Source organism: Chanodichthys erythropterus, chromosome 7 (assembly GCF_024489055.1).
Source record: "Chanodichthys erythropterus isolate Z2021 chromosome 7, ASM2448905v1, whole genome shotgun sequence".
NCBI classification, from domain to species: domain Eukaryota; kingdom Metazoa; phylum Chordata; class Actinopteri; order Cypriniformes; family Xenocyprididae; genus Chanodichthys; species Chanodichthys erythropterus.
Window position 1 is genome coordinate 72,955 of NC_090227.1, and position 14,357 is coordinate 87,311.

A 14,357-nucleotide genomic window follows, 5' to 3' on the forward strand; every position below is an offset into this window, starting at 1 on the left:
TAAATGTAACAATAAATGAATATTAACCATAAATCAACAGTATTGCACTTGTGGAAACACTCAATATTATAATCAGAGGCTATTTTATAAGTTCATGAAATGTGAAGTTTTGAATCAGTATATGGTCACTAATAAGATTTGTCTTATTTTATAATTGAATAACATTTTACTAATAATTTTAATATAATGTAAATATATTGTAAATATAGAAATATATAGAGTTTTTGAACTCATGATTTAACATTGTACATGGATTATTGTCGAGCCCCGGCACCTTCCTTTATTAAAGGAAATAGGAAAGTAAAGAGCTTTGCCTCATTTTCTGGATCAAACACATTGTTTGCATGCATTTGGTTGCATATGTGTTTTTACATCGAATCAGATGGATGTATAGTCTTCTGTATAATATATACACCATTGAATTGATTAGACAGGATGATAGTGAAACTGCAGAGGTGTGGATCAAATGATCTGAGCAGACAGAGAGACTGATAATGAAGCTTTAGAGAGACTCTGCTAATGAGGTCTCCGCAGTAATGTTAGTTGGGAATAAAAGCATCAGGCGGGATCAAGCGAGACTTCTAACAATCACAAACCTTTAAGCTGCCTTTGTACTGCAGGACCTAATGCACAGATGACAGTGTTTATAAAAATAAGCCGACGAGATATAACAATGTGTTTTCAGAAGAAGAAATATGTTGAAGGAATTTATTCAAATATCAAACTCTGGTAAACTGAACCATGTTGTTAGGTTAATTAACTCAGATCCTACATGCAAAAGAATCTTAATTATGAATGCTATTTGTGCATCACAGTGTCAAAACAAAGGCACACACTGACATCTACTCTACTCGTGATGAATGTCAGCGAGCCTGTATCATGCTGATACACACCAGCAGCTCATGAATACAAGTGGAAAAAGGGAAGAGAAGGACAGCAAGAGGAGGAGGAGAGATGAAGAATGAGGAATGAAAAAGGGTTGCAGAAGAGATATTCTGCATCACACTGCTGTAATAGCTAGTTTGGGCTGGTGTGGATTGAGAAGAGAAGATGTGAGATAAAGAGAAGCTGTGTGTTGAAGGAAGATGGCGAGCAGCGGAAGACGATTGGACGAGCTGTGAGGAGGCGTGGCCAGAGCCTGAATGATTTGCGCGACAGTTACCAGAGAAAGAGGAGGCGAGAGACTGTGAGTGTGTGTGTGCATGTGTGTGAGGGGGTGAAGGAGCGCAGCAATAATCGCAGGAGAGACATACGAGATCTGTTCTGCGGTAGCTGCTGGGGTTTTGCATGCTGAAAGGACTACGGCTCAGGCTGCTGTCTCTGCGTTATACCTGGAGTGAAGAGCAGAGGACAGAAGAGGGTCGATGCTGAACCTATTAATGCTCTGCCGGACCTCTGAATCCTGAAGCAAACTGAGAGGGATAAAGACACATGCAGAGGCTGAGATTAGAAGGAGAAAGAAGTGGCGTGGAAAAGCGAAGTCGGTTTTAAGGAAAGAAACGTACAATAGGTTTGGCAGAAAATGAGAAGCAGCATGAGGGACAGGTTGAAGAGATGATGCATTGGTTCAAAATTGAAGATTGAAACCTTGATTGGCAAAGCAGTGCAAGCCTCTATGTATTAAAATACGTGTCAGTTCATCTGTATTTATCTGTCCATACATGCTGTCTGGGAAATCTCCAGCTGATTTGGAGGTCAAGAAAATACTGGATATTTTGCACAGTCCAGCCGTGAGTGGGACTTCTTCTCGTTTCTCCAGTAGGTGTGCCTTAAGCATTCAGGTGTGCCGAGGGGTGTTTATTTGTCAGGAGGCCAGAGTCACGTACATGTTGAAACGAGTCTGGTCCAATGGATGTTTGTGGTAAGGCATCTTCCTCAATGAAGCGCCATTAAAGCACCATTTGAGCACCTGTGCCATTGATTGAAGGTCCAGTAAGGATTAATTGCATTGCAGGAAATTACTGAAGTGCGTCTGGAAGATACTGAATCAGCAGTTAAAAGTGATTAAACACTCATAAGGACTGTGGGTGGACCTTTGTTGGACTTTATTCCTCGAATGTCTATACTTTGTAACGTTGAGCTTGTGGACCAAAGACTGTTGCATCTTGACATTAAAAAATGCGAACTCCTTTTCATCAAAAAAAACAAATAATGTCCACATTTTAAGGACAGCGGGTTTGTGTTTTCCAGCTTGCTAGTTTGTCACGTTTCCTACTTTGTGACTTGTCTTGTAAAAGTGGGGATCATTTGGCCTCTGGGGGTCCGGGCTCCAGCCCCGGTCCCGGCCCCCAACCCAAAAATGCGCCGCTCGAGTACAGACGAAACCCCGTACCGCCGTAGTCCCTCTTTGGACAGCAAGCCGGGGTCGCCGCCTCTGCGCTACAGCGGCGAGTACGAGTACCACAGCTCACCTTTCGTCTTTGGCATTCGTACGACGCCAGGGTCAAAGAAAGCTAAAGCCAGCTACACCACAGCACAGGGCAGGAAATATGTGGTGTTTTACCTGGACCTGTCCTTCATCTTCCTCCTAGAGCTGCGGCGCTGCAGGATGGCCGAGGGCTGCCTGAGGGCCCTGAGATACGGGATGGTCTTCTTCAATCTGCTCTTCTGGGTGAGTTCCTATACAGATCATCTCTTCTGTTATTCTGTTCAAATCAGAGAATGTTAAAGGGATGGTTCACTCAAACATAAAAAGAAAATGCTCAGTATTTACTTGTGTTGTTCCAAACCTGTCTTGCTTTCTTCCATGAAACACAGCAGATGTTTAGCTGAATGTTTGAGCTACTCTCAATTACAAAAATCAATGACAGCTGTAATCCTATTTTATCTTTGCCACATATTTTTCATGCTCAAACCTACTAAATCATTTGCAACGCTCATTTTATTCTGCGTTTCAGTCAAGCGTGCGCTCACGATACCGGTTTTCTTTTGCGCTGCACTTTTCTGTGCGGATCTCTTTATGGCACTGGTTTGACGTGGGGGTGGAGTCAAGAAACGGGGGCACGCCCCCGCGAAACACGTCATCGGCAGGAGACGCAGATCGCAACAGAACAGGGCAGCGTTTCCCAAAAGCATCATAAGCTTTTGGAAACCAATGGAGCTACGATCAACTTAGGCTTACGATGCTTTTGGGAAACGCTACCCAGATCAGATCAAGCATAGAGACAGAGCGCATTTATTATAATCTGAAAACCACGCCCACCGGGGGAAAAACAATCCAACAGTCTCCATTGACTTTGTATTGCGTGAGGCTGCCGCCTTGTCTTTTCTGACTCATTACAATAAACAGAACAATGCCTAAAAGCTGCTACGTGACAAGGTGTACAGCTTACAAGCTAAAAAAAACAGAAATACGTTTTTATAAGCAGTCGACCCCAAAAAACGAATGTTTAAGGACACAAAAGTGGATACAGGCAGTGAGACAGAGCGCAACGGGTCATATTACTATAAGAAATGCATTGGAGGGGGTCGTAATCGGTGACAGCATATGCTAAACGAACCAACAAAAACAAACCATGCATTATTTTTCACCATGTCAAAGAATTATTTCACCTGTCGCCGATTACGTTCCCTTCCAATGTATTTCGCGGGGGCGCGCCCCCGTTTCTTGACTCCACCCCCACGTAACCAGTGCCATAAAGAGATCCGCACAGAACAGTGCAGCGCAAAATAAAACCGGCATCGTGAGCGCACGCTTGACTGAAACGCAGAATAAAATGAGCGTTACAAATGATTTTGTAGGTTTGAGCATGAAAAATATGTGGCAAAGATAAAATAGGATTACAGCTGTCATTGATTTTTGTAATTGATTATATTTTTATTTTTGCACTACTTTATTTTATTTTGCAATTTATTATTTTTGTTTGCAAAACTTATTTTTTTCCGCTCAATATTTTATTTTCCTTTGCAATTCTTTATTTTTGTTTGCAAAACATTTTTTTATAGCTCAATTCTTTTTTGTGTTTTGCAAAGCTTTATTTTTGTGCAAAACTTTAAGGCCTTCATTTGACTCCATAGCTATTCCCCTCTGCTGCAGCTCTCAAATCCTGCTTGTTTCTGTTGCTTTATGATCAGTGTGAGAACCAATTGCATTTTGGTGACATGAACCTGGCCTTCGTTGGTCACTGTGAAGTGTCGATGTGCAGGCTGGACTCAGATCAGTTTCTCTGCTGTAGGCCCGCAGTCATTTGTGCTGTGTGTGATCACATAATAAAACAAGCTTAAATAACTTATTGTTCTACAATTAACAATTTCATGACAGTTGCTTTGGTAAGAGTGTGTCTAAGAATAACATGCATGTTAAAAAAAAAGTTGCAAGCCAGCACCAGCATTTTTTAAAATTTTCACAAAAATGTTATAGACCCCAGAAAATGTTGTTGTGAAGCAGAATATGTTCAGTTGTACCTAAACATACAACATATCAAAAGAAAGAAAAGAGCCTGTGCTTTTAAACAAACTAAAAAAAATAAAAATTCTAGCTTCACACATTTTTTTTATCAACACTTGAATGGGGGTATTTTGAGAAAGAAAGAAAAACTGAGAAATTCACGATTTTGTCGAAGATTTTGTCTCGATGGGATTCAGATTAATGATCTAAACACAGTAGATCGAGTCCATCAGCACCTCAGAGCTTCACAGTCGTTTCCTCTTCATGGGTTCAACATTTCTTTCCACAACATCAGGACGTTTAAATTAGTTTATTGTTTGATGATCACAGTATTTTACATGTACGTCCTCAATGTTTCTGTCACTTGTTTCTGCTTCTTCTTCATCTGTGTTTTGATCTGGAGATTCTGTACTCTTTCAGAAGATGCGTAATAGCGCCCCCCTACTGTATAACAGTAAAAAAACATGGATTTGAGAAAATTCAGTCAATGGTGGTGAAAGAGTTAATGTGGAGGTGCTCATATTCTACATTATGGTCGATACTCGTGTGTTGTTGTTTGTTGTTTTTTTTTATTGGCATTTCGAATCAGCTGTGTTTATTGTTTTCTGCCACTGTCATTTCCTCACTTGTGTCACACAGTGCGGCTGAACACACATATTTCAGTGCTAACACTTCCTGTGTAAGAAGAATGATACTACAGTTATAGTGTCTGTCAGGTGAGCTGCTGTGTTTTTCTCCCTGCTGACTGCTTCTCTGGACGTCATCTGTGCTCCAGTGCTCAACATGAACGCCTGCGAAGTGTCTTTGCTGTTTGGAAGGGGAAGTTAGTTTCTTTGATAATAAGCCACATCCGTGTCGGATAACCTGAATTCTTATTTTATTCTTATCAAGTGACACTGCTCGGTCTGGATCACAGCTCATTTAAAGGGGTCATATGGCAAATTTTTTTGAAGATTATTCTTAGTTTGGTAGTAAAGTATTAAATAAGCATTACAAAAAATCCCTTTAAAAGTCAGAATACTTATTGTTGTATTTTATATCATTGATCATAAAGCTGTCAGTCTCCTTATCCCAAATGGCACCCTAAACCCTCAGGGTCTTCCTCTGAGTCCGCACTTTTGTGACGTAATGCCGGTAGAAGTGCTCCGCGTATCTCGCAGGCTAGCGGACTCAACAGAAGTGCGCATCAAGGGTGCAAAGCGGCCTTCTGAAAGCTAAAATGACAAATGGGACACCCTATGGTCTTAAGTCCACAAGACTGGAAGTGCACATGAAGTGTGCCATTTGGGACAGGGCCACTGTGTTATTCCAAAACATGGAGAATACTTAATAATCCCTTCTTTTTATAGTATTGTAAGGTCAGGATCAGGATCTCTAGCAAGTGCTGCTGTAGAATATACACAATACACACACTTTCTTCATTTCTACATTTGCCAAAGTTTTTTTTAGATATAAAGTAAAATGAAGTCAACTTCCACCAATGGCAAAGTTAAAAATCTAAAGTTCAGTGTGTGTGTGTGTGTGTGTGTGTGTGTGTGTGTGTGTGTGTGTGTGTGTGTGTGTGTGTGTGTGTGTGTGTGTGTGTGTGTGTGTGCGCTTCAGTGCTGCTGAAGCTGTCTGAGGAACCAACAGGATTTTGGGTGCTCTGTGATTTTCTTCGCTTTGGGAAAGCTGTTTAGATAAATGGTCCTCCACTGGATGTCAACTGAGCAGAAATCCCTAGAAACATGGCAAGAACATTGACTCAAAGCCTAGCTATGCGGACTTTAAACCCTGCATTCCCTTGTGACAAAGAAGTGTGCTTAATTGTATTGAATGCGCACATGTAGAGTACTTAAAATATACTTGTAAATTATATTTTTAACCTGTAGATATGATATTAATCAAATAAATGCACTTAAAGTGTATGTATGTGTGTTGAAACATTGTCATGAAAGTGTGGTCTCTCAGTTTCATCACAATATTTAAACACACTTAAAGGGTTAGTTCACCCAAAAAATGAAATTTCTGTCATTAATTACTCTCCCTCATGTCATTCCACACCCGTAAGACCTTAAGTTATTTTTGATGAAATCCAAGAGGTGTTTTTATCCCCCATAGAAAACAACGAAATTATCATCATTAAAGGTCCAGAGAAGTAGTAAAGACATTGTTAAAACAGTAATGTGACTGCAGTGGTTCAACCTTAATGTTATGAAGCGACGAGAATACTTTTAGTGCACAAAAAGAAAACAAAAATAATGATTTTATTCAACAAATTCATCTCTCCTCTGTCTTTACTATTAAATATCTTTACTCTCTGGACCTTGAATGACAGTAATTACATTGCTTTCAATGTGGATAAAAACACGTCTTGTATTTCATCAAAAATATCTTCATTTGTGTTCTGAAGATGAATGAAGGTCTTACGGGTGTGGAACGACATGAGGGAGAGTAATTAATGAGAGACATTTCATTTTTGGGTGAACTAACCCTTTAAGTGTACTTTTGAAAAGGGTTTTTGTTTTATAGTCTTTTATTACGGTGCATGTTCTGTGCTGTAAGTGCTCTTCTTGCCCTTGAATAATGCGTCCAAACTCATGAGTGAAGTTGTTGACAAGGCAAATGGATTCACAGTGGATCCTGTCCCAGATAGTGTGAGTTGTGATCTCTGATTGAATTGCTGTTAAATGACTGTGTAGACATGAAGAGATCCTGTTATTAGCGCAGCTGACAAGCAGTGAGGGAATTTCCCCCATCAACCGGTCAAATGGTTTGTGTATAACAGGTACAGATCCTACTCACTATACTAAGGCCTGAAATATAATAGAAAAAACATCTAGCTACACAAACTTGATTTCATGCATTGTTGCATTGCACAACGCACTGAGAGTTACATTATGTGTTCAGAATACAGGCTGGTTTTAAATGGCTGAAAGAATCAGTTCAGTTCTTGTGATTAGAATTGAGAAAAATCAATCTGTGTCCTGTGCTGATGTCATTAACTACTATCAATGGGTTTTTAGCCCCAAACCTTCTCCAAAAAAAAAAAAAAAAAAAAAAAAAAAACTTTTTAGATGATGCAACTGCAAATAAAAATATTGGGTAAACTAGAGCATTTTTTCTAACATTTTTTTTTCCCTAATGAGCTTTTTGCCATTGAATGAATATTTATATTTAATGTTCCTCTTGACATCCATCTTGGAAGGATATTTCACTGTGCTTGTCGCAATGCAGTATGGGATTTACTTCTCTGCAAGGAATATATGGGATGCTGCCTTGGCATGTGGCTGAAAAAAAGGCATCTTTAAATACCGCTTACAATTTGAATGCCTTAAAATGCTGCCTACATTGGATCTCGGAAGCAGCAGCATTAAAACCACATTAAAAACAGCACTAGGTTTTTCACTTGGCTTGAATTCTATGCAACATGCCATCTTTGTACAGCCAAGATGAAAAGCCTGTATTCGGTTGCACATGGAATGATGTCATGTGTGTTGACTGAGACACGCCATCGACACTGTTATATGGACACAGATTGATCAGCTTAGCAGTTATTTGACAGCCAATGAAACACATTAAGGAGGCTAATTGACAGAACTATGTCATGTCATACTTTGTGGTCATTGAATGTTTTTTTCAGTGTATTTTGGAGCATGTATTAAAGATGTTTCATGTCAATGCGGCTTCATCATGGTAACTGTTCACCAGTCAGTTTTCCCTCCTGTTATCCAGTTAATGTTGCTGTGTCAGACTGATCTGAATGCTCAGATCACACGGCAAAACACTGAAGCGCCACAGAGTCACAGTGTTGCAGCGGGTTGGGCAGAGATTCTTCTGTTTGAAATCTTTGAAAAGAAGGGTTATAATGCAGTTTAAAGGCTGCTTAGCTAGGCTTTGAGTCTGTTTTTTGCCATGTTTCTAGGGATTTTCTCAATTGAGTGTGTTTCTCATTTGACATCCAGTAGAGGAAGAGGACCATTTATGTAAACAGCTTTCCTAAAGCGAGGTAAATCACAGAGCATCCAAAATCCTGTTGGTTCCTCAGACAGATTCAGCAGCACTGATCAGTACATTTAACTGCTCTTGAATGACACACAAGCACATTTGATCTGCCATGACCATATTTGATGTTCATTATGTTTATACGTTCATTAATGTTTGTGTAAATTAAATGTTCATCAATATAAAGCAGTCACTTGAATCAGAATCACTTGATTCTTATGGATTACAATGAGCATTTCGAAGTCTTTTGGTAGATTGGAGGGACAGAAATCACAATATCTTCATTTGTGTTCTGAAGATGAACAAAAGTATTACGGGTTTGGAATGGAATTTTCCTTTTGACATGTTTAATTGTTTTGGACTTTGAGAGAATTATAGAATTATTGAAGTGCTGACCAATAATACGGTGTCCGAATCATTAATTGCATCTAAAGAGGATGCAGGCTGGGATCTCCAGCTGTTCATATTACCATCAAAACATTTCCAGTTGCTGTCAGAAGGCCTAACAGTTGCTGGTATTGAACACAACAGACACTTTTTATTGTACTTGTACTCACAAACAATACTCAGATGAGCTGTAGGCCGATACTAGTGCTGCTGGGAAATACTTGAATGAAAAACAGTTGCCATGGCAATAATGACAGCAGCAGCCTTATTAAAGAGTAAGAGAAATGTAAGATGCTGTATTTTTAGGCCGTACACCAGGCTATATCACTATATTTAGACTGCAGAATGAGCCTCTGTCTCACTGTTGTGCTTTTGTTCTTCTTTTGTATTTTTCCCTTTTCTTTCCTTCTCATTTTTTTCACCTTAAAACATACACTACCGCTCAAAAGTTTGGTATCGGTAAGATTTTTAAAAGAAGTTTCGTCTGCTCACCAAGGGTGCATTTACTTAATTACAAATACAGTTAAAACAGTAATATTGTTTTCTGTTTGGAAATATTTTTAAATGTAATTTATTCCTGTGATCAAAGCTGAATTTTCAGCATCATTACTCCAGTCTTCAGTGTCACATGATCCTTCAGAAATCATTATGATATGATGATCTGCTGCTCAAGAAACATGTAATGTGTACAATTGTACAAAATATTTGTTTACAATGTTTTTTTTTTTCAGGATTATTTGATGAATAGAAAGTTCAAAAGAACAGTGTTTATCTGAAATCTAATCTTTTGTAACATCATAAATGTCTTTACTGTCACTTTTGATTGATTTAATGCATCCTTGCTGAATAAAAGTATTCATTTCTTTAATTTCTTTTCAAAAAAATAAAAATAAAAATTCTTACTGACCCCAAACTTTTGAACGGTAGTGTATAATGCTACAGAAGCTTTGTATTTCAGATAAGTGCTGTTCTTTTGAACTTTCTATTCATCAAGGAATCCTAAAAAAAAGTACACAACTGTTTTCAACATTGATAACAATAACAAATATTTCTTGAGCATCAAATCATCATATTAGAATGATTTCTGAAGGATCATGTGACACTGAAGACTGGAGTAATGATGCTGAAAATTCAGCTTTGCCAACACGAGAATAAATTACTTTGTAAAATATATTCAAATAGAAAACAGTTATTTTAAATTGTAATAATATTTCACAATATTACTGTTTTTATTGTATTTTTAATTAAATAAATTAAGCCTTGGTGAGCAGACAAAACTTATTTTAAAAACATTAAAAAGCTTACCGATCCCAAACTTTTGAGCGGTAGCGTATATTGTCTACTATTTCATACTATTTAAGATTTATGATAAATTTATGAAGATAATAATTTTGAAAAATACAGATAAACTTTACAAATCTTTATTTGAAAGGGTTTAAAGGGAATCCCTGGTGCTAAGACTTGCATGGCTTAATATAACGTAAATGATGTCTCTTACTGAATTATGTAGAAAACCCATTAAAGATTTATTTTATTTAAAAAATCCATGACATATTTGGACCGATTTGGACAATGGGCGGCACCATTTTGTTTAGGTGCACAGTGCGTTCTGTGTCGATAGACTGAGCTACGGACACTGTCCTGTAGGCCCTTTTCACAATGACGTCTGTTAACTTCCGCCTATCCACAAAGCAGTGGATCTGTAGTTCCGTATTATCTTTGCGCCGGCGACTTCTCTGGAAAATGCTTTAATAACTTTAAATGTGAACTGTTTATGCCAAGAATTTACACAGTCAGGTTCTTCTGGTAACGTTATTTATTATTTCCTTTCTGTAACTGCCTTGCTTATGGTTTCCGCGAGCAGAAACTTTAGCAATGTTGTGTCCGTGAATTGAGTTTTATCACAACGATTGAGTGTCCACACAAATCTGTTAGCCTATTTGGAATAACAAGAATATTGTCTTTAAAAACAAATCTTTATTTTTAGAAACTGGTAGGCTATGATAACGGTATTGTTCTTGTGAGATTTATTTATAAGTAATGGACACCTGAAAGCAGGGATGGGCAGTATTTCTGATACATGTATTTCAATTAAGTATTTCAAATACAAAATATATTTTGTAATTTGTATTTGATAGGGTTGATGAAAATGGCCTTGTATTTTGTATCAAAATGTGTTATGTATTATCTAGTGTATTGTATTTTTGTAGTTTTAAAATACTGTAAAATACTTTACATGATGACATCATAAAAATACAGCCTCTGATTGGTGCGTACTCAGTAGTTTGCCCAGACTTGTTGAGATCCGAACAGAAAATTTCTGTTCGGAAAACAGCAGCCATATCACCCTGTTGCCCAAGACTGGTTGCCCACTGAAGCTAAGCAGGGCTGAGCCTGGTTAGTACCTGGATGGAAGACCTCCTGGGAAAACTAGGTTGCTGCTGGAAGAGGTGTTAGTGAGGCCAGCAGGGGGTGCTCACCCTGTGGTCTGTGTGGGTCCTAACACCCCAGTATAGTGATGGGGACACTATACTGTCAAAAAGCACCGTCCTTCAGATGAGATGTTAAACCGAGGTCGTGACTCTCTGTGGTCATTAAAAATCCCAGGATGTCCTTCGAAAAGAGTAGGGGTGTAACCCCGACATCCTGGCCAAACCTGCCCATTGGCCTCTGTCCATCATGACCTCCTAATCATCCCTATACACTGATTGGCTTCCTCACTCTGTCTCCTCTCTACCAATAAGCTGGTGTGTGGTGGGCGTACTGGCGCAATATGGCTGCCGTCGCATCATCCAGGTGGATGCTGCACATTGGTGGTGGTTGAGGAGATTCCCCGTTCAATATGTAAAGCGCTTTGAGTGCCCAGAAAACCGCTATATAAATGTAAGGATTATTATTATTAGAAAATTGATCCGTATGGAAAAAGGTGGTCAAAAAACGTGTAGGATGACAGCTTTCCATACATTTTTTGCAGAAATTGCTATATTTTTTAACAGTACATGTTAAGTTTTGGTGTTTGTTTTAGTAGCCCAAGCTAAATAGTTATAGGATAATTTATAATAGAAACTAGTTGCTATGAATACAGGCACCATCAGTTCTCTTCTTATAAATTACTTGTTTGTCATTGTGTCAGTGTTTCTGATGCAAAGTAGGCCCTTTTTTACCAAACACCAGTACATAAATTAGGATACAATTATATGAGTCATTCGCAATTGTTAAACATTAAAATGTTTACTTTAAAACTAACCTTCATTTGGGAGATCACAGGGGTATTTAAATATTTGATCTGTTAAAGCCACAATGTCAAGTCAAGTCATCTTCATTTATATAGCGCTTTTCACAATACACATTGTCTCAAAACAGCTTCACAGTGACAATAGGAAAATTATTATCGAGCTAAAGTTGGTTTTAGATTGAATCACATGTGTACATTTTGTGTGTACATTTTCGCCACTAGAAGTCGCTTATTCAGTCGCTTATCCTTGATTATGCGGAATCGTGGGATGTGTTGTCTTCACGTCTACAGCCGGTGGAAAAGAATCAGGATGGGACTTGGTCAGAAATCATGTTCATGGATCAGATTAACGTTACTGTAGTATGAAGCAGGGATCGATCAAATAGGCCAACTGATGGAAGCTTTGCGAAGAAATTTCATGCTCCCTTGTAAAAGTATTTTTTAGTATTTTTAAAATACAAAAATACTGTAGTTAATTTTGATATATAGTGTGGCTGCTGTATTTTGTAGTTTATTTTGATACACCTAAAATTAGGGTATTTTGTATTTTATTTTAAAATACATTTTGATGTATTTTTGCCCAACCCTGCCTGAAAGTAGCACATCCACATATCATACTCCGAAGAATTAATGTGTATTAATGTGAAGATTTTAGATAATTTTACATCATACCAGTTTAAACTGAACTTCATGTCTTCATGTAATAGTATTATATTAAACACATATGTAATGTCATATTTATCGAAATAAAACTGAAAAAATAGACTTTGATATTTAAAAAGAATAAGCTTATGTTGATCTTTATTGTACATACAGGCACTGAATTAAGTAGTACATTAAGCACTGAATGAAAAGGTTTTTTTACTGCATATAAATTTCGGAAACATGCGTTTATTTCACAGATACTGACAAAATACATATAAACAGCTTCATCTGCAAAAGTTTGCAAGTTACTACAGGCAGCAGAAAGTGTACGGCTTTAGTGCTCCGTATTCAACTCCTCCGACTTCAGCAAATCTCGCCGATCGGTTTGAGATCTGCCAAACACCTCGCCATGAAATTATGTGACTATAGTCATCCTTTAACCACATTTGTGGCATATGTACAACTATTGGGTGCACTTCATTCGAGCGACGCTAGTATTCCACCATGCTGACGGAAGTGAGGATGCACTGCTTCGAGTCCAAACGGAAGCTGTGTGACGTCATGTGAAAAGGGTCTATTGCTATTTTTACCGCAACACAACTCCGAATATAATATACGATGCCACATTGTGTAGCTTTTGGTTGTAATTTTCAGTCGATGAGCCACAAGAGAAGCCTCAAAGTCATCAGGGCTAAAGTGAAGAAAACAAAGAACAAAGATGCTGTTAGGAAGTTTTATTCGTCCACATTCTTCATAACTTCCCATTCTTTTCTCCTCTTATTGCTAGTAAAGCAGTAAAGACTTGCATCGCTTCTCTTGTGGCTCATCGACTGTAAATTACAACCAAAAGCTGCACAATGTGGCATCGTATATTATATTCGGAGTTGTGTTGCGGTAAAAATAGCAATAGGACAATGCCAGTAGCTCAGTGAGTGCAGCCAACTATAGTAAGTACATGTAGTAACGTGAAAGTACGTCACCTTAAAATAAAGTGTTACCAAACAGTGTTTCAGGGAGACAGAGTTTTAGGGAGAGAGTGGCAGACCACATTTCCCAAAGCTAGTAAGTGTGTTGGTGGGAGAGTGGAGGAGTATCTCACATCAATAATCTGCTGCAGTCCATAAGACACAAATATTAACCCATGTTAAGAAATTTGCTGGAACTAAAAATTGTAGAAAGTGAGAGGACAGGTCACACTGCTCCATAGAAATATGATAAAATAAAAATTAGTAGTTTTGGTGCCAGTGTGCTTCAGTAAAATCACTGGACTGGATTTTTTTACACTGCAATGATCTGTGTAATGACATTACATTTGTCCTGTTTACTTTAGTATTTTGACACTAATTCTGTAGACATCAAGGTACTAAGGGTGTAGATAGATGTATTGTTAGACAGCAAGGTATAATTACATACAGCGGGGGGGATGAACACTTATTCTGCTTCTGCAAATGCTTTTAGAGGTAAACGGGTGTCTAACAGTAATTTACTTTGGACTAAAGTGACCACAGATAAAACATGTTAGTATTCATCACCACAACTCGAGTAACTGAGTATTTTCTGTTGTCCGTGTGTGTGTGTGTGTGTGTGTGTGTGTGTGTGTGTACTTGTTTTTGTGAAATATCAGGACATAAATGTGTATAATGACATGGGTATGACATGGGTATTACAAAAAAAGGTGAAATATGAGGACATTCAGCATGTCCCCACTTTTCAAAAGGC

The 14,357-nt window shown here is 38.2% G+C and overlaps 1 protein-coding gene across 3 annotated transcripts in view; it reads left to right on the top strand.

Annotated features, from left to right (window-relative positions):
* Nucleotides 1-14,357, top strand: part of tspan4a (tetraspanin 4a) — a 38,665-nt gene that overhangs the window by 2,632 nt on the left and 21,676 nt on the right. For 2 of the 3 annotated variants that reach the window (XR_010895396.1, XM_067388900.1), the window contains exon 1: nucleotides 2,300-2,611. Coding sequence is in view for 2 of the 3 variants with exons in the window: in XM_067388900.1 (XP_067245001.1) it covers nucleotides 2,300-2,611 (312 nt within the window). In the remaining variant the exon portion in view is untranslated. Of the gene's footprint in view, nucleotides 1-2,299; nucleotides 2,612-14,357 lie in introns of those variants that run through there. The other variant, XM_067388902.1, reaches the window with a different exon arrangement.